At 39.5% G+C, this 25,597-nt stretch overlaps 1 protein-coding gene across 2 annotated transcripts in view; it reads right to left on the bottom strand.

The window, feature by feature from the left end:
• Positions 1-25,597, bottom strand: part of DDX56 (DEAD-box helicase 56) — a 232,368-nt gene that overhangs the window by 66,905 nt on the left and 139,866 nt on the right. For both annotated transcript variants that reach the window (XM_044084239.1, XM_044084240.1), the window contains exon 10: positions 2,685-2,758. In XM_044084239.1, the coding sequence (XP_043940174.1) occupies positions 2,685-2,758 (74 nt within the window). The remainder of the gene's footprint in view (positions 1-2,684; positions 2,759-25,597) is intronic.

Here is a 25,597-nt window from a genome sequence, read left to right as displayed (position 1 = left end):
ATCCCAAAAAAATTTTTTTTTTCTTTTTTTAATTTCCCCCTTTTTTATTTAAAGCAAAAACCCCCCTAAAATTTAAAAAATTTATTTTTAACAGCCCATTAAATTCCGTTTTGGGTTTTAAAACACAATCTTAAAACTATCCCAAACACAACCCCAAAATTTTTGGGGCCCCCTTTATAGGCCTTTTGTTTTTACCTTTTTGTTACCCTCCCCAAAACAACCTTTTTGGGCCCCATAAAATTTTTAAAACCATACCCCCGACAATTAACTTAGTTTTGGGGATATAAAAATTTTTCCCCCCACCTTTGGCGTTGAAATGGGCTTCCCTTTGGGCCCCCGGCCTTTAAACCCTGGGCCCTTAGGATTAAAAATATTATTAAATAAAAAATAATATTAAAATATATTCCTTTTCCCTTAATTTGATAATATATATTTTAATAAATTTAACAACCCCAAAAATAAAATTTTAATAAAATTTACTCTATATATAATTTAATTCCCCCAAAAATTATCATAATAAAAAAAATTTTCTCTTTTAAACATTAATAAAATTTTTAATTTTCCCTTTTTTTTAAAATATTTTACAGAAAAAATTTTTTACAAAATTTTAAAAATTTTTTTTATTTAAAAACACTCAAAAAAATTTTTTTATATTTTAATATTTTCTTTAAAAACCCAAAAAAAAATTACAAATTTTAAAAAAAAATTCAACATTTTTAAATTTTAAAATTTTTTACCTTTTTAAAATTATCACATTAAATTTAAATAAAATTTTAAATTTTAAAAAAATAATTTTAAAACACCAAATTAAATTTAATTTAAATTTTTTTAAATCTTAAATTATTAAAAAAATTTCATAAATTCTTTAAAAATTAAAAAATTTTAAATTAATTTTTAAAAAATTTTTAAATTAAAATTTTTTAAAAAAATTAAATATTATATCCAACTATTATAATATTTAATATAAATTAACCCCAAATTACTAACAACCCTAAAAAAAATTATTAAAAATTTTAAAAACAACATTTTTAATAATTAAATTTTAAAACAAATTTAAAAATTTTTTTACAAAAAAAAAATTATAAATAAAACAACTTTTATTTTATTAAATTTTTTTTATCCTTATAAAAATATTCAACAAAAAAAATATTTTCATCCCATTACAATATAAAAAAAATCCCCCCAAAAAAAATTAAAAAAAAAAAAAATTTTTTTCATCAAAATTTTAAATTAATTTTCAAAAAAATTTTCAATAAATTAAATTTTTAAAAAATGTAATTCTGAGTAATTTAACCCCATATATCCCCTAGGTCACTGAAAAGTCCTTGTAGCTAACACTGTTGACTCTATATATACCTTAGCATTCCTATGTATGGGCATATCATGCATCCCCCCTTCATTTTGCTTGTGGGTAATGCAGTTCAATAAGGTTTCCTTAGTTTCCCTTGTCTGCACCAACTCCATTGGCACAGATGACTGCGATGCACAGTACTGAAGACTCTGGCTTTATTGGCTGCAGTTAAAATGGTGCAGCTGCTAATCCTAGCATCACTCTTTTTGCATATGTCAATATTCTCTGTGTAAAGAACGGATATGGCATCACGGTGCAGCACACCTATTTTATTCATTTCTGAATCAGTATGCCATTTTGGGTCATTTGCGCACACTGTCTTGCTCACCTGACTGGGGTTCCTCAATTCCATCATGCACTAATTAGCATCCACTGCATACAATGCTCCTTTGCCATCTGTAGGGCCAACTCAATGTCTTGGAATCACCAACACTGCTACAACTTGAGCTAATTTGTGCTATACTATATGCTGAACATCTATGAATCCTGACCAATGCTTCATACCTTCTTAGGAAGTTATGGTAAAAGGAACTTTCTAAATTACTATCTGCTTTGGAATCCTTGCATCAAAAGTGAAAATGGTTTTCAAGCAAGATTCACAAGCTATGGATGTCAAATACTACAGGCTAACTTATCAATTATGGAAGTGGGATTAAGGGACTCAAAGGTGAGTCTGCCGAATGCAACCAAATTACATTATGACAGTTTAGCCAATAAGAAATCAAGATAACTTAGCAGCAAATGGAAAAGTGCATGACACCTTGGCTACATAATACCAGTCACAGACAACCTGGAGAAACATTACGTTAGCAAGAAAAAAAAAAGTTAGTAGCACTATACAAACATTCACTTTATATTTTATGTTCACCTCTTATGGGGTGTATCCTTCAACTAGAAGAATATGTACTGAACAAAAACAAGATCATCTCTGACTCTCAATGGCCCAGTGCTGATCAAAGTAAATGCAAGAAGAACAAGCTGCACCACCAAGACAATTCCCAATGACAAGAACCTGTGATACGCCATACAAAATCCACATCAAGTCATACAACACAGAGTGTATGCTGCACATATGCACTGTATTTGTCTAATATGTAGCATGAAGTGTCATTAAAATAAGCCTGCCATCCCCAACCGTTGACACGATAGATCCCAGTCAGGCTCCTAGTGCTGAAAGAGCTCTAGGTTGGGACTAACATTTAAATACTTCAGTTACTGGAATAAGGACTCTTAATTTGACAACAATACTTTCATTAACATCACACTCCCATATGAAATGGGAATAAATCTTCCAATACAAGGGGGGAAAAAAGCAGGCTTCCATTCCTCTTACCCGACACCGGTACCGAAATCCCTCCACCTCTTCCATTCTAAACTGGTATGGTTTGAGTGCCATGTCTGGGGAGTCTAAAGACAAAAACAAATAATGTTCAAAAAATGCATATGTGCAGGTCTACTTTCTTCCATTATGTGAGTTTATGAATATTGATCAGTTTACCCTGCTTGTTTTACAGGTTAAATGTCTGTGCCTTATTTAAAAAAAAATGCTTCAATTTGTTTGGAAAACCACATCACTATATAGAAACCATATCACTATATAGACAAGTGTATAAATCCCAAGTTATTTTTTTAACTTTACTCTACTTTGTCGCTGCAGCTTGAATTGAAATAGAAAGTCTGATCCATGACTGCAATTTGAGGACAGCTTCTACTGACAACACGAACAAATTCAGAACAAATTAATCTAATCATCCTTTGGCTAGGTTTCAAATTCTGTTAAAACAGCCTATCAGTCCTCTGCAAAACATCTTGATGTGAACTTTTGTGGGATGTTTACTGGTCACGGCTCCTGACCACCAGTTATTCTGGAAATATGAAGCAACAGTCTACCTAGTGCATTTTCTTTTGCAACTATGACTGTACAACTTTGCTAAGGTTAGTTATTAGCTTATATACTTAATGCTGCTGTTATTACTTTCCCATGAACTTTGTCATCTGGCTGTACTTAAGACACCAGTGATTCATGCACCTAAGTCTAGAAATGTATGAAGTATCAGGGGTACCTGTAAACAGCCAAGTACTGCAAACAGCTCATCCTGATAATGTTCTCACTAAATATATCCTGCTCTACCTCCCTCCACCCCTCCTCCTAAACCTCCAGTTCAATAACATTCTCCTCTACAACCTCTATATAAATATACCTTTCTGCTCTTACCACAATGTAGACATATCACCTATGCTTTATCTAGTAAACTCCTAATACTGCTAAAACCACACCGAAGGAGCAAAAAAAACACTGTAAAATCCAGTATAAATCCAATGCTCTTTACTGTATTGGATGTATACTGGATTTTACAGTGTTTTTTGCTCCTTCAGTGTGGTTTTAGCAGTATTAGGAGTTTACATTTTTTCTGGACATTTGCCTTGGTGTGTTTACTCCTATACTTCATACCTGGGCTTCTCCTTCTTTTTTACAATGTTTATCTAGTGGTGAGTGTTGCGCACACCAGGAATGTTAACATACACAAACTCCAACATTTTTGTACCATCCTGCTCACCTTCTGTGAGAACAGCAATATATCTCTTCTACAGTCCACAATGTAAAGATTCTGTACATACAGCACATATTTAAATGGTCAACACATTTTCTGTGATATTTTGTATGCTTGCTGATGTTTTTACTATTCCTAAAATGTTTTATTTCATTTCAAACATGTATGCATTCCAGAGTTGAGCCTATAATTATGAGTAGGGTAAACATCTGATCCTTCTGGACCAATCAGTTAATCAGTCAAATCAATAAACAAAGTACCCACTTTCCAAAGCAGTTCAGATATGTACTGAATTCAAATTAAATTACCATTCTAACTAGTCTACTAATTGACATCTGCATTGCACCCAGTCTAATACGTAGCATGATCCGTCATCAATATAAACATGCCACTCCCAAGTGTTGGACAGAACATTTTTAGGTCAGCCACTCCAGATTTAAAACTCACTTGACTACAATCCACACTCTATCATTACTGCAGCTTTGATTACAAACATACTTTTGGACAACCGGCTTTTCTGTTCAAGGGTGGCTTCAAAATAAAGGAAGTCTTTATTTTGCTTTCTAAAATGCTGCACGGTCCTGGACAGTGTGGCTACTATTTTTTACATTATTAATCAAGTAACGGGATAGTCCACTAGACTCGCACACTTCTTCTCAGAGATGACCCAAGAGCACTACATAATTAAACGGCTTCCTCAGAGTTATGTGCTTGGCAAGCACAGACACAAAGACTCAAGCTCAGAATTTCAGAATGAAGTTCTTTAGGTGGTCAGTCTTAATCCTTGACAATAAACTACATGGTGCTGCAGATACAACTACTAAGCTTCTTTTGGATTTTTGATTTAATATGAGAGATCAGCAGATGAGTCTGTTTTTCCCCCGACTACCAGAATATTTTGTCCTACTCTGCATCAAGACTTAACTGGGACAGTGTCTGCAAGATTTAAGCAATCTTATACATTCCACTTGGCTATATTGGGGACCATCCCCCATCCATATTTCTTTCTTAATGAATAAAAATCTTCATTCATTAGAAAGGAAAATCTTCAAACAGCCCACAGCCCTTCTCCATTGGCATTTCCCATGAGCTACGTCTGTTTTAGCCCAAGTGCCACAGGGCAGACACATTCTTTATTACTGGAATACCAAACAAGAACTGTGCCCTATGGTTAAGGACAACTAGTAACCACTGGCAAGCTAGCTAATATAATAATTTATACTCCTCATCAAAAGGCCATTTGCTCTCCACATCAAAAAAAGAGCTTTATTTCCATTCAGCAGTTGTTTTTCCCCTTTCCCTCAGTACGGTCTGCTAGGCACATACAGCGATAAATGCAAAAATCATGAATTACAAGCACAGTGATCAGACAGCATACGTCTGCCTATTTTGGGAAACAAAACACCTGTGTTTAAAATTAACTATTCAGGTACGAGAAAGGCCAGCACATGTGTTCTTGCTTTAATGAAAACATGACAAACTGTTCAGATTTAAATAAAGAGCATCTAGAAATTCAGCAAAGACATGCATCTGGAGCATTTCTCCCCGGGCCTCCGCTGAAAACAGGCTCTGTGGAACCTAGTCGGACATTCACGGTCAACAAATGTTAAATAAATAAATAAATAAATAAATAAAATAATGTGGGGAAGTACAGAGCAGGCAGTGTCTGCCTCACTTTTCCTCAGCAGCGTGTTTGTTCTTTGCTGCTCAGATATGCATAGGAGTGGACAGTCTACTTGCAAATAAACCAGCTACACCAAATGGACATTTTGTAGTACAGCAAGTACAAACTAATGCACAGAATGGACATTTTATAGTAGGGTAAATGCATAAAAGATGTGCCAACTTCAAGATCACAAATTCAAAGAAGAGGAAGAAAGGAAGAATAGTACAATCACCTTCTCACTCTTCTTCAAGACTAGTCTTCTATTACCAGACATGGATGTTACTTGAGAAAGGATACACAAACAGTAGGAGATAACGGAAATAATTTTTTACCACTTGGGCTGTGCTTAATGGGATATGCTCGCATTTCTGTTTGCTGTCAATGTGGGGATCCAAATGCAAACAATGCTCTTATAGTGAGAATGCCAACAGGCACAGCACAGTCTTTGAGGGGCACAACAAGTGAATTGTCAAAAATACCCCTTCAGCCTTGGTTTCTTGCTTTAATGAAAACATGACAAACTGTTCAGATTTAAATAAAGAGCATCTAGAAATTCAGCAAGTAGCAAGGACCCCAGACAGACATTTTCTTTAATGCTTTACCTTTATCAAACTTCCCTTAGAAAATATAACAGAATACATTTACAGAATCATAGTTTACAGTTAAGTACTACGCTAACTGTGCTTGTGGGCCATTTTAAACCTAGTCAATTTCCCTTTTTGTGCTCAAAACAACCTATCACATTTGGTTATAGATTGGCCTTACCCATCCTATTGTCAATAATTATACATATTATCCCCAATTAGAATAACTGGAATTGTACCACAAATAATTTGCAGGGACCCATGCATGGGATGTAGCATTTCGGAGCTGCACCTGTCCATCAGCAGTACAGGGGGCAGTCCTGGGGTAAATTTTCCATTTCCCATCCATAGATTTAAGTTTCACTTGAAAATGGACAGGGATGAACTTTGGTTTGGAGAGATGGGTATATTTTGCAGAGGATACCGCTACCATGTAACAGACTCTGCACTGCATAAAACATTCTGTTGATGTTGGGGAACAGATTTAGATCCCAGACCTAGTGTTTGTGATGCCATCTGACTTGCTGATGTGCATTAAATCAGTAATGGGTCGGAGTATGCCTTTAATTTCATTCAATGTCAACACTTCAAGAGAGTAAAGTTCTGTTGATTTAAAATCTTAGGAAAATTTTATATGTTTAAAAAAAACAGGATGTCCCCTACCCCCATCCAAATGTGTGATCTCCCTTTTCTTTTACTGCTAGAGTTCCTCTCCTTTCTGCTAGGTTTGTTCCAGGTTATTTTCCTTATTTTGATTTTTTCTGTTATAGGTTCCTAGGTTGGTACTAGGCTATCGGCCCTAGTGCCTACACAAGCCTAGCCAAAACAATTCCCTGGCTATTTCTTCCCACAGTATTTATAGGTTGTAATGTGTAAATGAACAAATTATACTGACATTTCTTGCTTCACCTTTAGGAGTATAATTTTACTGGATGACACATTAAAAATAATAAAATAGCTTTATGAAACAATGACTATTTCAGCAGCTTGACTAGTAATTAAAAATACAGCTATTATCATATTTATATAATCAAATTTAAGACTTTAATGATTACTTTACCAGCCTAGCTAGTACGTCTTGCTGTACTTTTCTGTATTCTGTATGTTGGGAAACCACCCATAAGTGGTTGCATGATTTTCTCAACACCAGGGTTTTGTTAAAGTACAGGGTTTTGTTAAAGTACAGTTCTCTGCCTAGACCACTTTTAACTACTGGCTGGTACTCCATCGGCAGTTGATTGCATCTCCAACCTGTTGCTTTAGCAAGTGGAGGAAGAAATAGCTCTTAGAGTATGCTAGTCAGACAGCACTGTACTCTTTTTACGGAAGAACTGCAATCTTTAATATGCTAAACCAAATGCAGTTAACACCACTGGACAGGGCCAACTAAAACGAAGTATACACATTTTTCTGTAGTTACTACAGAAGTTGGGGGGGGGGCTATGCTTGCCTTGATACTCAAACAATGTACTAAATTCTGAACCCCAGAACTCTATGTATGACTGGCTACAAATGGCTGGAGAATCAAGATCTGAACACTGTTCTCTAAGATGGCTGACTTTATTTTCTGAAGCTATAATAGGCCTAAGTATACTAGCTAGCAAGTTGACATACTGGCCTTAACAAAGGTATGGTTTAAACCCAATACAGCCTGCTGCAGTGTAGCTTTCACAGGGTTTCTTAACCTTTGGCCATGTGTGACATGGACAAGGTTGAGGTACACCAACTCGTGTCTGCCACTGAAAATTGCTGCCAGATCAGTTTCTGTCAGAGTGATGACAATTTTGTTTTTTTTTTTGGTTTCTTTTAGTTTCTTAAGTGGCTGTATAATCATGCAGTTAATGTACAAGGTAAGATGGTATGGTGTGTGCATGGACTGGTGTTGCCCCTCCCAAAAAATAAATAAATAAACATATTATTTGCATCTGTTTGAAACTTTAACCACTTAGTTTCATCTAGTAGAAGCCTTTCAAAATGTTTCCACTACGGCAGACCAGATGAAAGAATGATGGGGGAGTGAAGTTTCTTGCTAACCAATGAAAGTATTATAACAGAACACACAATGTAAATAGGAAAAGGCCTACCTGTTTAATACAATATAGTCAAGCAAAGGAATTGGTCCTTCTTAGCCTCATTACAGACATAAGCCAATCTATAAATACTTAAAGTAGCACAGGACTGGAAGTTAACAAATAGGCCAGACAGAACAACAACTCAGCACAATGCTCAGAACAGTTCATCACCTGTATTCTACATCACTATAATAAAACAGAATGCAATCACATGCTTGTTTTGCTCTCCTTCAGAGGGATACAATAATAAAAATATGGAAAGTGTTTACTGGTTAAATTTTAGGAAAGCTACTGACTGACACGTGCAAGATCAGGCAAGTACCATCTTTTAGAGAACAAAGGCCAAAAGCTGACTTGTGGAAAGGGATAAATGATACCATCACTGTTGAAATGAGTTTCAACAAAAATACTAGTCTGTCAAAAAAGAACTCCAAGCACACTCACTCTCTAAAACAAGGAGACATTCATTACCCTAAAACACTCAAGACAAAAAGTTACAAAGAGGCACAAAGCTTGCTCTCTTCTCAAACTCCAAAACCTCAGTAATTCACTCACCAGAACAACTTTGGCAATTTGTTAACAAGGAGATACCAGTTCCATTATTCCATTATCTAACCAAGGCTTCCTCAGAGTACAGTTGTGTGAAACCTTACCATAACAGTAGTTGTCTTTCTAGATCATGGTTGCAGTATACCCTCACTACAGGGATTTCCCGCCCAGGGTAGCCTGACGTTCGGCCAGTATACCAAAGCTTTATGATCTTGTATGGGTGGTGCATTGCACATAAACTTCCTGCACAGGACGTACGGCAGAACTGAACTGCCCCAGTAGAGAACAGTCTCCACGGGACAAAGGAGTCCATGCACACTCAGAAGGAGACAATGCAGAAGAAAATGGGGTGACCCTCAGACAGAATGGGATCAAAAACAAAAAAACAGAAAAATCAAGACAGGACCGGAAGGAGGGAGCAAATACTGCAACAGTGAAGAGAAGAACATCTACCGTTATGCTAAGATTTTACACAACTGTACTATGTCCTTCTATATCACTGTTGTAGCATTCTTTACTAAAAGGAGAGTAAAAATAGCTAAAGATACAGAATGGAAGATGGAAGGCTGAGAAGACCTCCCAACCAACCCATATAACAGTTTTATCAAACCTGCTCTAGTCCTTGAAACCATATCCAACTTACAATACTTAGTAAAGGTATGCACTGAAGACCAAGTAGCAACTTAAAGGGATGAAAATGGTGTCCAACCCCTTAAAGAAAGCACCAGAAGAGGCAACAGCCCTAGCAAAATGAGCTCTAACTGAAGTAGACAAAGATTTGGCATGAAAAGAATAACAAAAAGAAATGGCCTTGTATATCCAGGAGAAGACAGCTTGCTTAGAAACAGCCAAAACCACTGTCCTGGGATAAAAGGAAACAAAAATCTGGTCATACTTGTGAATGGCCTTAGTTTTATCCAAATAGTACCTGAGCTGTTGGTGCAATTCCAATGTATGTCACACCCTTTCACTAGCAGAAAAAGCTGGTCATACTTATGAATGGCCTTAGTTTTATCCAAATAGTACCTAAGCTGTCGGTGTAATTCCAAGGTATGTAACACCCGCTCACTAGCAAACTGAGGAGAACGGAAAAAGGAGGGGAGTTGCACTGACTGATTTAAGAACAACTCATTTACTACCTTGGTGATAAAAGATGGCTTAGTATGAAGGAACACCGTGTCCCTGTGAAAAAACAAAAAAGGAGGAATAGTCATAATGGCCTAGATATAAAAAACCTCAGAGCAGAAGTAAGAGCCAGCAACAAAACAGTCTTCCAGGTACAATGTTGCAAAGAAGCAGAATCTGCAGCCTCAAAAGGAGCCCGAATTAATTTTCCCAAAACAAAATTAAGGTTCCAAGGAGAGGAAGAAGTTTCCTTGGAGGCCTAATATGCAGGACGCCTTTAAGAAATTGACATCAAAACAAGAAACCAAAGGAGGACTCAAAGGCAGACAAGCAGAAATGTCTGACAAATTGACCTTCACATAAGAATAGGCCAAGCCAGACTGCAGCAACTCACACAAATGAGAGGACCAAAGGGACCCCCCCACTGAAAAAGGGTCCTGGTTACGAGCATGGCACCAGACAGAAAATATTTTCCATTTGAACATAAGATTTTCTAGTTGAGGGTTTCCTTGTTTTCAGCAAAACCCTAAGCACATTCTTGGAAAAGAGTTGTGTGAAAGGGATCAAAACCCTATCACCCACAGTGTCAGCTGAAGAGTGGACAAATGAGGATGGATGAGAGACCCCTTTGTCTTATGTAAGGAGGTCAAACTGGTGAGGTAATTTGTGGTGACTGCCCCTGGCCAGATGCATTAAGTGAGGGAACCAGTGCAGTCTTCACCAAAAGGGAGTCACTAGCAAGATTTCCTGGGAGTATAGCTGTATCTTCTGCAGGACTCTTGGTAGTAGAGAAGAGGAGGGAAAGCATAAAGAAACGTCACCTTCCAAGGAAAAGAAAGGAAGTCTATCCTCCATGCCAGAAGGCATGACAGTCTGGAAAAGAAGGGAGGAGCTGCCTTCTCAGCAGGGAGGCAAAAAGATCTGAGGAATACTCCACCAGATTACAATTTCAGAAACACGTCTCTGTGAAGCATCCACTCACGAGTTTGTGTTTTGAACCTGCTCACTGAGTCTGCCACTAGACTGTGCTCTGAAGGAATGGATACTGGCCCAAGCCTGAAGAGCCATCCTACAGAGGAGGTAAGATTTTGTGCCCTGCTTGTTGACATACCATATCACTGTAGTGTTGTCTGTGTACACAGTCAAGGGGCCTGGAGAGAACATGGGGTGAAAAAGCTTGAAGGGCCAGAATCAAGAGTTCTCATCTCTGATGCTGATATAGTCTCAGACTTCTGTTGAGGGGGCCAAAGATCCTGAACTTTCAGGTGAACATGTGAAGCCCCCTTTCCATGTCTCAGGCATCGGTGATCAATTCTTGAGAAGGGACTGGAGGCTGAGAGGGCAGGCCTAGGTTGAGAGCAAACTGTTGAATCCACCACTCAAATTCCTTCATTAGACAAGGAAGGAGAGGTACACTGAAATCCAGAGGGGGTGGCAATGCTGCAGCTAAACCAACTTGAGGTACCACTGAAGCTTTCACACATGCAGTCTGGCAAGAGGGAGCACTGGAATAGAGGAGGCCATGAATCCCAGGACCTGAAGAAACTCTGTCTAGAATGGCAGTCAGAGGAAGCAGAGAATGAAAGAAGGCTGTCCATGACACAACTTTTGGAGGTGGAAGAGAGGCCAACATTGGAACGGTCTAAATCCTGCATCCCAGATACACATGATCCTAAGAGGGAGTCAGAAAGGATGTTTGGAAGTTGAGTAAACCCCAGACTTTGAAGGAGAGATGGTGAACTCCAGATCCTGTAATTGGAAACTGGGAACAGATACCTGAAGCAACTGGTCATCTAGACAAGGAAAAATCTGTATGCCTTTGAGCCTTCAGAAAGCAAATCACAGGAGCTAGGCATTTTTTGAATACTCTTGGGGCAGTGCAGAGGCCAAAGGGCAAAGCAGACAACTAAAAATGAAAGGAATGAAGAAAGAGGGAAACAAAAACTTACTGAAGAGAGGGTGAATAGAGATATGAAGGTAAGCATCCTCCAGATCCAAAGACAACAGAAAAGCCTGGGGTAGTAAATGTGGAAACAGATTTGAAGAGTAACCATCCAAAAAGTGGTGACCTTGAGAAAGGTGTTGAGCAGGGAACAGGGAGAGATCCAGAATACGTCTCCAAGTACCCTCCTTTCGAGGAATCAGGAACTTGGGAAGATGGAACAGGTTGGATGGTTCCTCGATTCACCAGAGACCCTAGGACCTCCAGGAAATGAGGAAGATGCTGTAGAGGAAGTTGAGGACTCCCTGGAAAAGGAGGGAGAGAATACCATGAAGTAAAACTGACGGATGCTAGAAAGATCCCAAGAGTCTGAAGTGATGAGAAGCCAATTTGAAAGATAAAGGGAAAGTCCAAGGAACAAAGGAACCTGGTCTAACAGAAGGGGGTGGCAAACTGTCAAAGAGAAGTAGGCTTATCAGATAAAGAAGGTTTCTGGGCCACAGAGGTCTGAGAAGCCTTAGCACAGGAGGCTCACCTACAACCCTTCCTGCCCTTGTAGGCCTGGCAGGGTTGCCTGTGGACAAAAGTTTCTCTGGAACCTTGGGATAGGAGATACAAAAATAAGTTTAAAGGTCCTGCAAGGCTTTGCCTTTTTCTTGAACAGAATTAAGCAGGTCAGCAGCAGCAGTCCTAAAAAGCTATTTATTATCTAAAGGAGCATCTGACAACTTGGCCTTAATGTCCTCAAGCAAAGACTGGAGACAAAGCCAAGAATAACATCTCATGACAGACCCAAAAGTTGCAGCCCTGGAAGAGGCATCAGCAGCATCACAGCTACAATTGATAGAGTGGTGAGCCACTTGAGAAGTAGAACCTAAAATTGAGAAGGCAGAAGATTTGCCTTCAAAAGCAAATAACCTGAGAAGCTTGAGCATTAAAGGCCAGCGCATACTTTGGTCTAGTAATTAATGGTGCTAAAGGCCAAAGTAGAAGTGGTATAAGCCTTCTTACCAATCCTCTCCATTACCCTACAATCCTTATCAGAAGGCAAAAGTTTGGAAGAGGGCAATAGCTCAGAACATTTGTCAGAAGAGATGGACACCACAGCACGATCAGCAGAAGGACACACATAAAAACTGACAGTCCTCGCGGACCTTATAGAACCTATCAGGTTGATTAGGAGCAGGAGGCTGAGAATCAGGAGACTTGGAAGCAGCAATGAAAGGGTTTAAGAAGATGGCCAATACAGGAGTAACTGCAGATGGTTTAGGAGTATCCACCTGAAGCAACTCCTATATTATCTCCTCTGAATATTAGACACCCGAGACGAATCCTACTTAAAAGTATCTTAGCAGTTGTGCCCCCAGAGGAGACTCAGGGCTAATAGACTCCTCCTCATCAGAACCATAATCCAAAGGTGAAGGCATCTGTGAAGAGAACAGGACCCCTCATCACACTGAAGCCTCATCCAAGGAATCCAGTTCCCTAGGCCATTTAGAAGGGGTAGAGCTTCAAGGAGGAGAAGGCACCAAAACCCCTTGAGGAGGCTTCAGGGCCATCAAGGCAGAAAACAAGCCCCGAGTAAACTCTTGCCATTCCCTTTGAAAATTCTTAGGACAGACTGAAGCATGTTTCATCTTTGGTCTTTTCTTGGAAGGGACATCAGCCCTAACAAGCACCAGAGGTTCTGATCCTTGGCAAGATTCAATAAAAGAGTACCCAGAACCTCCTCCCTGACCAATATCTGAGGACAGACTGAAGCATGTTTCATCTTTGGTCTTTTCTTGGAAGGGACATCAGCCCTAACAAGCACCAGAGGTTCTGATCCTTGGCAAGATTCACACCAGAGGTTCTGATCCTTGGCAAGATTCAATAAGAGTACCCGGAACCTCCTCCCTGACCAATATCTGAGGAATCCCTCTAGGACCATCCATGACAAATCAACAGTGGTTCTCCCTTGACATTTGCAGCAGGTGCCTGCAAAGCCTCAGAGGACGTGAAAAAAGATGGATCCATCCCAGCATCTAAAAGTGCTGTGGCAGAGGAATCTGATGTAGATGAAGAGCATCTTACAAACCTATTATTCACGTCTACAGGGACATCCAGTGGAGGCTGGTCAGAAAGAATCCAGCCAAGACTTATTTATTGCCGATGAAGTCTCTCTCTTTCTCCCCTAACCAAAGGCAAAAGCATTTTGCAGGTTTATTACCCCTGTTCCCAAAAATATCATCACTGCAATAGCCTAAAGAAAAGAAAAAAAAAGGAAAAAAAGATAAAACGACTTCCCATCCAATAGAGATCTACTTTACTACAAGCTTCTCATACACAAACTGCTAAACCTTGAATATTTTACTTTCTTCCAAAGTCAAATAACCATAACAGTTGACAAGTACAACCTGTGCTCACAGTCTAACACCCTCTTCCCATTTACTCGAACAGGCTCCATGCATCAGACCATACCTTTGTTAACCATGTACCCCAAATCTGGGTCTCCCTCCTAGTGAAGATTTTATCATTATCCACTTAGAAAGGACTTCAAAAATAACTAGAACATATTAACTGAAAGATGATGACTGCCAAGTGCTTCCAGAAAGAAGCCAACAAACACTGTGTCCCCTATTCTCAATAATCGCATTACTTGCTTTACCTTGGGGCTCGTTTACCACACAATAACATCCCCTTTATTTTCTTTACTATGACATAACTCTTTAGCCTCCCTTTTACTTGCATCAGCCACAACCTAGTGAAATTGTATGATTTTTCTGCATTTCTTAAAACTACAGTTTGCAGCTCATAACTGTTACCTTAGGAATATTCTTTGCAACTGTTACCTTCATAACTAACTGTGCTTGTATAATTTAGCATACCTTTTATATATTACTTATGCATCACTTACTACGGCTGTATAACTCTGTGCAGTGAAAAACCCAGGCTAAACCTCAAAACTGGTACACTGTATCACAGTTCTAACCTGGTTAACAAATTCAGGAATATGAAATTATTATTACTCAGACTGGAATGTAAGAAGGAAATACCGCGCCAAATAAATAAATAAATAGATAACTTTAACTAACTATGTGACAGTTCTACAACCCAGAATAACCGGCTCTTCTAAAAGGAAATGCACAAACTTAGCTCTAGAAAGATAAAGATAAATACCAACTAAACTGGTCATCAAAGTTGCTCAAAAGTCGTCCACAAGAAACTTTGCTCACAATAAAGAATTGTCCTAAACAGTAGCATTTTATGAAGAAATCCAGTTATGAGGCTCATGTAATCACTGCTTAAAATTGGCAATCCCTTTCAGTTAAAAAAAAAAAAAAAAAAAAAAAAAAAAAGGCTACTGTCATTCAAAGGGGATCCAATGCCTGTCAGCCTGGGATGACATGCTCGACAAGACACGATGCTTCGCTAGGGACGGCTTGCACTTGTCACCCCTGGGCTTTCGGATATTGGCAAAGGCTCTTGCTACCCCCATAGTGCCTTTTTTAGGCAAGGCTCAAAAGACAAACCCACCTCCATAGGTATCACAAGGGATAAGAAATTAAGTGTAATGCTACTCAATGCCAGAAGTCTAAACCTCAAGATGCACGCACTCGAAACTCTCCTTAGCATGGAGAACATCGATATCTGTGCAGTAACAGAAACGTGGTTCAAGGCTCCCGAGAGCACCCCAGCACTACCAGGTTATACCTCATACCATGCTTTTCGGCCCCAAAACTTGGACCGAACCACAAAAAGAGGGGGAGTATCAATATTCGTCAAAGATACCCACACCTCCAGGTTGGTGGCACAGCACGAAGCATCAAGAAACTATCCATGTGCAACTAACAGTGGGTAAAACTGCCTTCCAGTTTATAGCCTGCTACAGACCACCCTCTCAAACCCAGGAACCCCACTCAGCCTTCCTGAGAACACTGGAAAATATGAAGGTCTCTCCAAACACCACTATACTGGGCGACTTCAACTACTCAAACATAGATTGGGAGCATTACTCTAGCTCTAACACCCTAGCCCAAAGGTTACTAGAATTTATAAACTCAAATGCTATGGAACAACTTGTTACCACTCCCACTAGAGGGGAAAACATACTGGACCTGATCATCACCAACATGGGGACTCTATGCTCCAGATCAGAAGTGTATCCCTCACTGGTAAGATCAGACCATAAACTAATCTCACTGGATAGTCACATCCCGACCCCACCCCCTGCCCAGAAAACCACAGTGAAAAACTTCTCTAAAGCAAATTTCACACTCCTCAAAACCGAGGTGGAATCCTTCAAAGCCCCCGGGCCTGTGGATAATACGGCCCAGACCGCAGAATCCTTTATAAACGCATTCTATGAACACCTTCAGGAATGCATGGATCATGCAATCCCAAATAAAACCAAGACCCAATCCTCCAAAGGCAGACGTCCTGTCTGGTAGACCCCAGCCATAAACAAACTACACAATAGAAGGAGGAAGCTACTTACTACATGATAGAGCAAAATCCCAAAAAGGGAAGGCATCTCTGATCAGTATTAGCAAAAAAACTACAGGCGTTCATAAAATCGTCTAAGGCCAGCTTCAAGAGAAAAATTGCACAGGACACTAAGGATAATCACAAGGCTTTCTTTAGTTATGTTAGGAACCTGGGTGGAAATTCCCAGATATGCTCAGAATTAGTCCAAAATGACAAAAAAATACACCGAACCCACAGACACTGCCAACATCCTAGCTGACAGGTTCAGCGCAAACTTCTCCCTCCCACCAAAAGGGCAAATATCTATCCCAGCAGAGTGCTGCCCCCCTGACATCTCAGATGCTCCGGTAAGAGCCGCCCTCTCCAAAGCAAAAAACACAGCATCAATGGGAACAGACAGTGTCCCGTGCTGCGTCCTACATGAACTCCAAGAAGAGCTAAACCCAAACATAAAACTACTGTTCAATCTCAGCCTTACTACAGGATATATACCCAAAGAGTGGCGTACAGCAACAGTGGTCCCTCTCCACAAAGGTGGTGTCTCAACGGATCCTGGAAACTATCACCCCATAAGCCTGACTAGCTTGGTCTGCAAAGCTATGGAAAGGATCATCATGGACCTCATAAATAAAGATATTGGGGACCTACAGACACTGGATCCTACCCAGTTCGGCTTTGTTAAGGGCAGATCCTGCCTCTTAAACCTGGTCGATTTATTTGAAACAGTCACCAAGGCCATTGACGAGGGGAAGGTGGTCCACACAGCCTACCTGGACCTCGCAAAAGCCTTCGATACAATACCCCACTCGGGCATTATAGATAAGCTCACCAGCTTAAATATAAACCCCTATGTCACTAGATGGGTTGCAAACTGGCTCAAGGACAGAACCCACATGGTTAGAATTGCTGGAGCCATGTCAGACTCCAAACCAGTTACAAGTGGCGTCCCACAAGGCTCAGTCCTGGGACCTCTCTTGTTCGGTATATATTTCTCTGAGGTACAGGCCAACACAGAAGGAGTGTGGCTGACCAAGTTCGCAGATGACTGCAAACTGGGCGCCATAATCGACTCTCCAGCCGACACAAGCATCCTCCAAAAGGGCCTCATAGAAACAGACAACTGGTGCTGGAGCCATGGCCTCAAGCTAAACGCCAAAAAGTGTATAGTCATCCCCTCTGGCAAAAACAAAGTGCCCACAAATTACCACATAGGTGGTAATCCATTAAGTACAGAAGAAGTAATTAGGGACCTGGGGACCCAAGTTGACAGCAATCTCTCATTTGACAACCACGTGGCCAAAGTGGTTAGAAAAACATTTTATATAGCCCACCTAATCATGAAGGGATTCACATCTAGATCAGGGGAGGTCATCGTGCCTCTTTACTCATCCCTCATCAGGCCCATAATTGAGTACAATGCCCCTTTTGGAATGTACCTTACCAGACACCTGCAGCACCTGGAAAGACCCCAAAAGTACCTCACCAAGAAGATCAAAGGGCTCAAACAGATGCCATATGCTGCCCGGTTAAAGAAACTCCAGCTCTACTCAGTGGCATACCGCCTGCTCAGAGGCGATCTGTGCCTGACGTATAAAGCCATGTCCAACCCGAAATTAATGGACATGCTGCACCTCAGAAAATCCAAATCCCATCGAGCTACGCGCTCGAGAGACTTGAACCTCAGCACTGAAATAAATAGGACATGCTGGAGGGACAGATTCATAACCCAGAGGCTCTCTTCACTCTGGAATAAAATCCCAGTCCAGGTTAGGCAGAGTCCCGCAATGACTCTCTTCAAGAGGAATCTTGATGAGTGGATGGGAGATCGTAGGTTTACCCCGGGTATCACTTCTGTCACTGTTAGACAGAGGCACAGTATACTAACCTCGAAAAAGGGCATAGCAAAATTAATTTAAAATGGGTGGCGAAAGCCAAACACACTCTGGGTAGGCTTATAAATGCCCTAGGGCAGATAGCCTAGTATGAACCTATGATGGCTGTCCCACTGACAAGAGAGGGGCTTTCTCCATCTTTGATGTTAGTCAAAGTACAAAGTTAGTGGGTGGGACAAAAGATGGCCATCGCAGGCTAGAATAGAGAGGCCAGAGGCCTGCAGTCCTCAAATTTTGTTAACCTTGGACAAAGACAGCTACTCTAATTTACTTTTTCAGTACTGCCCACACTTCTGGGGCAGACAAACTCATTCCTCACCTCCACTTCTTTCAAACTCTCATAGCTAACTCCCCATTCCAATGCCTCTTTCAGTCAGTGGAAGGATAACCTGTTTTAGAAGCAAATTAAATCTTTTTTTAGATCAATCAGTCTCATATCCTGAACTCAGGTTACAAGGCAGAAGTCTTGTCAATGCTGCATCATTCCCAGGATACCAAGTACTTCTTAAATTTCAGCCAGGCTGTTCAAATAGATGGAGGCCTGGGTGTAAAGTCTGGTTGCATTATTTGTTCAAAGTCGTACAGTAATCAAATTAAGATTTCTTAGAAGATGCCGAGATGCAACCCCACAAAAGCAGCTGTTGCTCTGATGACAGTGCTACCTTAAATTTCATACAGCAGGCATTTTAACTTTTGTGTGCAGCATGCTTTTTGCATATGTTCAAGAAGGAATTCAGAAGGAAACAGGGGGTCCCTATTGTGACTGAAATGACACTCACTCTCTGTAAAAGAAACTTGTGTTGCTGGCATCACATTTACCTGGATGTTCAAGGAGGACTCAAATAGTTAAAATGCATGCAGGCTGTGATACCAAGTAAGGAAACTACCTGTACTCTTGTGAACCTGGTAATTTGCTCCTTACTGAGAATGTGCAGCAATTATGGATATTCAGGACAGAAATTATTTAAGCTACCTGGAACCTCAGCAGTAAAGTTAAAGCATAACTGCTGTTTTGCTTAATTGTTATAATACAAGACTAAGCCATGATGCTTCTAAAACCTAACAAACTTCAAGCATTTAAATTTTATTTCTTAGTTTTGAATGAACCACTTGGTCTGCAAAAGTTTAAGTTAAATAAACCCTTTATGATTAAACCAGTCAAATGTGTTGGCAATTCCTGTAACGGCAAAATAGAAAATTACTACAGAAATTGGAAATTTTGCAGTTTATCAACAAACCTATGTTACACATGGTGTTCAGTGCTGGCAAATTCTGAGCTGCCTCTGTACTGCACCATCCCCAATAAAATGTTTTTCAAAAGTAGCAAACCTACAGGCCCTGATGAACTTTGTGTGGGGAAGCCTGAGCACTAACAAGCATTGATGCATTTTATGTGATGAGACTGAGTGAACAGGCAGTTGTGAATTGTGTTTAGGCTTCAACAGTTAGAGTAAGTTAAAAAATAAGTATGGAGAATGTAATAAACCCTCTTCCACAGTTACATCCCTACTAAAAGGCTTTACAAAGTAAAGCTCCTATGCAAGAAGGACTAGAATAAATCTGACTGTACAACAAGAACTGTAGCAAAGTATGTCTTGTCCAACAAGTAACAAATGAGTACATACAAGGCCTAATAAACACACAACAAGAAGCTATGGTAGTATTTCTATAACAGGCAAAATGCCAACAAGTTTTAGTTTCTCTAAAAATAGAAAACAAGTAGTCAAAGAAGGATATGGGGGTTGCAAAAGAAAAGCCAAATAATGTCAAAATCTGGTTCCTTTACAGACTGAGAAAGAGACGATAATAAGCAGAAGATGCAGTTGTTAAAATCAAACAGCTGCAGAAGTAACTTGGGCTACACCACCACCACCACCACCAAATACCAGGGAAAGTCAGGCCAAAAGGAAACATACAGTAGCATGTTTCCAGACACAGAAAAAATACTGTTAAAATGTGAAAAGGCTGTGTACTGACAAAGAAAAGCAGAGAGAAATGGTGTTTGAGCCTGAAAGACAAAGAATGTCAAATGTAGATCCAAGCAGACAGTACCACTTTACACAACGATAAAGATATTGCAAGACCTGCAGACTGTTAAAAGTGTTGTTAAAAGCACAACTCAGAGAGGCTAACAGCAAACCTAAGAACTGCCCACAGCAATGAAGTGGCTAAAGAAATCACTTCCCAAAGCAATAGCAGGACATTAGTTTGCTCTGTTACGATGTGAACATCAAGAAAGAGAGAGGTCTATGAAAAGTTAAACGTACTTTACTGCTATAGAACTGGGAAAAAAAGTGCATAAGAAATGGAAACATTGCTAGCTTGCTGCTGCAAGACAAACAAACGTTGTCTTGCAGTATGACTGTTGCAACATCTAAAAGCTATTAAAACAACTTCAAAAACTTCCACCCTTCCAGGGTAGCAATTAGTTCACTCCTACAGGCAATACAGTAAGATTCCTACTCCAGGTTTTCCCAAACATTTTTGTCTCTGGCTGCAAATCAAACCTGTAAGATAAAATCTTTATGATCTAAACCAACCCATTTGATTTTCAACCTATTTTTTTCAAAATTAGCTGGACTAAGATTAACCTATTCCCATCCAGAATTCTTTGTTAAAACATATGCATTTAATCAGTTATAATAATACTGTCGGACATACATGTATATATCCCTTTTCTGTCAAGCAGGACCCACTGTTGATGCATTTTTAACACACAACTTTACACATACATTTTTAACACAAACATCTGTACAAATCAGTGTGATAGTCAAATTACATACAATTCTTTACAAAACTCTAGCTAGCTATGCTGGCAAGGGAAGCTCAGTTTTTTTTTAACTTTGCTCAAACTCAGCATGAAAGTAAGTTCTGTTAGTTAAACGTCAACAGAATGGAATGTATGTTCAATAAAGATAACTTTGCATTCAGCTTAGGTAAATATTAGTTGCCTAAAACTGCTGCATACAGCCAGCCATGGCTGACAAAACTGCTGAGAAAAAACAAACCAAAATGGCACCAGTTGGGAATAAAGTAACTTTATTCACCACACATTTAGCACTTTCTCCCTTCAGCAACAATAATGGGAGTGCTTTTGTTTTTTGTAAAACTGCTGCATACAATCGCAACAGAAGTCCTTGAATATTCTCTTAGAAGAAAAATGTGTATTCAATACAACATGAATTAATCTGTAACTTTCTACCAGAAAGGAGACCTTTCATCTAAACGTGGAAAGACAAAAAATATAAAATGTATATATATCTGAAGTTAAATAATGGATAATTGAAACAGTGTGTATGCAATGGACAGAAAATGAAGGCAACCTGCTATTTGGAATCAAGTCGGGTTTTTATTTAAGTTATGACTGCAGCCTAGTCTTTGTAGAAATATGAAAAAGAATTCCGCGAAAGACTGGGTCCCTGTTGTGACTGAAACAAAGCCTAAAGGGGCCAATGTTGTTGAAGTCCACGCTTGCCTGGACATTTGGAACTATCAGAATCCTTTGTAATGTGGGGAAGCTGAGATACCAGGTACTGGAACTTTCTGTATTTCTGTAATCTGGATCATTGCTCACTACTAGGAATATGCATTTGTGGACACTTTGGACAGAAAAGTTATTTCAGTCACTGAAGCCTTAGCAGGAAGGTAAAAGCAGGACTGTTCATTACTTTACTTTTACAATGTGAGACCAACACGGGTTGCTTATAAAATCTATGATGCACTAAGCATATAACTTTGTTTCTTATTAATAAGTAAAGCAACCTGATCTGGACAAGTTTAACAAAGTTCTTTTGGCTTAAACTAGGCAACTTTAATGGTAGTCCTCAAGTAAATACTACAGAAGGTGGAGTGTATTGCTGTTTTATCAACAGATAAGCAAGGAGTGTTGCAACTTTCAACCACACAACTAATATAATTTATTTATAAATAAATTATTTTTCTTTTTTGAGTGAGTAGTTAGACAGATACAAAGGTCCTGAAAGGCATGGCACAATGTCGGTGACAAAAGATTCAGTGAGACTCCCACACATTGTCCTGACAAAGGATGGGTTGACAGTCACCTTATACACAGTGAAATATCAGCCAACTGACCTACAAGTGCACAGCATACTGAAAAAAAGGACAATGTGGTACACCCCCAGACAATTTCAAAATGCAGTTAGAAAGGTAGAAATTTGAGATGAAGCTGGAGAAGAAATACCCTGAGGTAGCGAAGAGAATTAAATAATTTGTGAATCACAGGGGACAACAGCACAGAGAAGACAAAGCTGCAGAAAAAGAAAAGTTGCATCAGAATGAGAAGCAGACACTCAATTCATCCAATGCACTTGAACAGCAAGAATAAAAATCCAGCCCTGGAAGCCAGAACTGGACTGCTTCCTCAGTACAGAGTGGGATGACTGATGGATATATCAGGTCTTTGAAAATGTTCATAATCAGCAACAAACATAGTAGGGACAAATGGATGATTTTTTTCAACTCTTTGCTCAAGGGTACAACAATGCAAGCTGTGAATAAAATGACACTGACTTAACTATTTAAAACTAAAGCATATTCTGTGTGAATGCAACACCTGAAGTTTATAGGGAAACATTTAGAATAAAGAAGAAAAGGAAAAGATGGCATCAGTGAATTCATTACAGAAATAAGCATGTTTTAATAGGCATCTGCATTTAGAATAAAGAAGAAAAGGAAAAGATGGCATCAGTGAATTCATTACAGAAATAAGCATGTTTTAATAGGCATCCGAGTGGATGTTAAATTACTGCTTCTGAAATCCCGGGAACCTTTATGATAAGACAGCAAGCACTCAGTACTTAACCAAAGGACAAGAAAATATGACCAACAGACTATAGAAATGCACTGCATCTGAAAAGATGGACAAAAATGTTAATGTGACCTTTAAATAGCTATCAGGACACAGCTGTACAGCAGTTTACCTAACACTGCACATAGGTATAAAGGAAACCATAAGTGATTGTCCAGATCATTGCAACATGTGTCAAGGACAAGGGGGAGGGGGGCACTGATTCCAATACATGTCATAGTTCTGGGGTCAACTGTTTCCCATGTGACCAAAGGGAACATGTACTACACAAATGTACACAGTGACAAGAAGGGAAACAAAAGTAACATGAAGCCATTACCAGAGTGGTACATGGTACTGGTGGTTGTCTGGAGACAACACCAACCCTGTTCCTAGCACAACAGCTGGTGTTGGGAAAAGAAACAAGTGTTAAGAGGGATAAAGTAGGCATACTTGTTAATCTTGAAATTGTCAAAAAGGAGCATTACTTGGCTTGTCAGTTCAGTTCTGTCAGGGACATGGGGCAAACTTCTCTTCCAAGTACAATTTGCCATACTTCACTTAGACTGGGAAAGGCAGTGCAACAGGACAAGCAGGTGGCAGCATTACTGATATACCACCATATGTTTAATACAAAATTATTTTAATGATACAATATCTTGTGTGTCTGTAGTTACCTTTAACTGCAACCAAGCATGGAGATAAATGCATGGGGGTGACCCAGGGGGTACCTGCAAAAGCCTACACCTCAAAAGTGAGTTGGTAATGCAGCTACTTCAGACAAAGAGCTGGGAAGTAGCATCAGATCTGAATCTACACCAAAGCTGTCAAAAGCTACTAAACATCTTTTGGAAGGGGGTACTTCAAGGGACAAGGACAGGTTAAGTGGTAGCAAAAATCCTCAATCTACACCACAGTCAAGAAAAAAATACTACTACACTTCCTCTGGAAGGGGAACTGGAAGGATCACAAAGAAAGCGTTCAGGCAAGTACAGACCCAACCTTAAAGGGCTTGAAGGAGTTAGCCAAGCAGGTTCTTTTTAAAGTTCACTGGTTCATGGGCAAGTACTAAATAATCCATTACAAGTCTAGCCAATATCCTATATTCAGAGGCTCTTTCCAGCCTCAAGGATGGAAATACAAGATTAGCAGGGTAGGGAGAATTTGAGGCTTTCTATCCAATTACTTAGGTTTATCTTGAAGGTGGTAAGGGTGTTACATTGCTTAACACGTACTAGAAATTTGCTTCCCATGTGGGAAATACACTGGGACATGAATCTATCACTCAGAGTCTTATTTATATGTTGATGAAAGTTTAGTCATTTAACCTGGAATTTGAGGACCCATTTGTTCTTTGAAAAAATAGAAGATCAAACAAGGATGAATCTTTCTCAACTTGAAATGATAGATACAAATTCTCATAGATCAATTCTCAAAGGCAAGAGAAGCCTATATAATGGGACAAGTGGGTTATTCTATGCAAAAGGAACTTCTAAAGATGAAACGGGGCGCAATACATCAGCTGGTAGTCCCAAATATCTACCTACAGGCACCTCTGGCTATTATATATATATTTTTTTGTTTATATAGGCATAAAGCATACCAAAAAAGGAAACATGTACAAAATTTCTACTGATTAAACACTGAAAAAGATGTGAGTGAGTACAGCAAGACATGTGAGAGCATGAAAACATTGGCAAGATAGGAGACAAAAAGCCAGGGCTACCTTTGGTGCCTTTGCCCATTACTGAGGAACAGTTTTAAAATAATTTAAAAGAGTAGCCATGGGCAATATGGAGCCTCTTATTACCTCAACAGTGGGGGATTATGCCATGATATACCAAGAGATCGTGTCTCTAACCTCTACTGAGGTAGGGAAGGTGACAAATGCTCTGCTACAAATTTTCGGGTCTATATTATATGCTTGAAGAGACTTTTCTTTGAATATATAATCATCAACACATAAGGTGGTGGTGCTGCGGTAGCGTTGTCGCCTCACAGTAAGATGTCCTGTTCGATTCTCAGCTAAAGCGTCTTCTGTGTGGAGACATGCATGAATGGGTGTACCTTCTTTTAAGGTTGTGTGTCAGGGCCGGCAACTCGGCACGTAAAAATCTACTGCCAATCATTAGCGGACCGGAGTTCCACTGTGGCGACCCCTAACTGGGAAAAGCCGAAAGACAAGAAAACACATAAAGAGCAAACGCTCTAAAACACGAACGGCCATGTCCGCAAATTGTTTCCTCAGGACAAAATTTGCAGGGCCGTACACAAAAAAACACAAACTTCAAAACCCTAATCAATTAGGGGGCTGTGCCCCCCACACTCCCCAACTAAATATACCAACTCCAAGATCGCTCTACATTGGGGAAAAGGGCAATAGCCGATAATGGCCAACTGAATTTTTTCCCTGAAGAAAAAATTTGCGGACATGGCCATTTGCGCTTTAGAGTATTCGCTCTTTGTGTGTTGATGATTATTATTTTCCTAGAAAAATCTTTTCAAGCATATAATATAGAACCCAAATTTTCAGCAAGATTACTTTTATCCTGGAAAATACTGATAAAAATGCCAATGTTATGCCACACCT

The sequence above is a fragment of the Protopterus annectens genome, chromosome 9.part0 (assembly GCF_019279795.1).
Source record: "Protopterus annectens isolate FY-2018-M chromosome 9.part0, PAN1.0, whole genome shotgun sequence".
Classification (NCBI taxonomy): Eukaryota; Metazoa; Chordata; order Ceratodontiformes; family Protopteridae; genus Protopterus; species Protopterus annectens.
The sequence above is the reverse complement of the archived record's forward strand: the minus strand, read 5'-3'. Positions and strand labels throughout refer to the sequence as shown.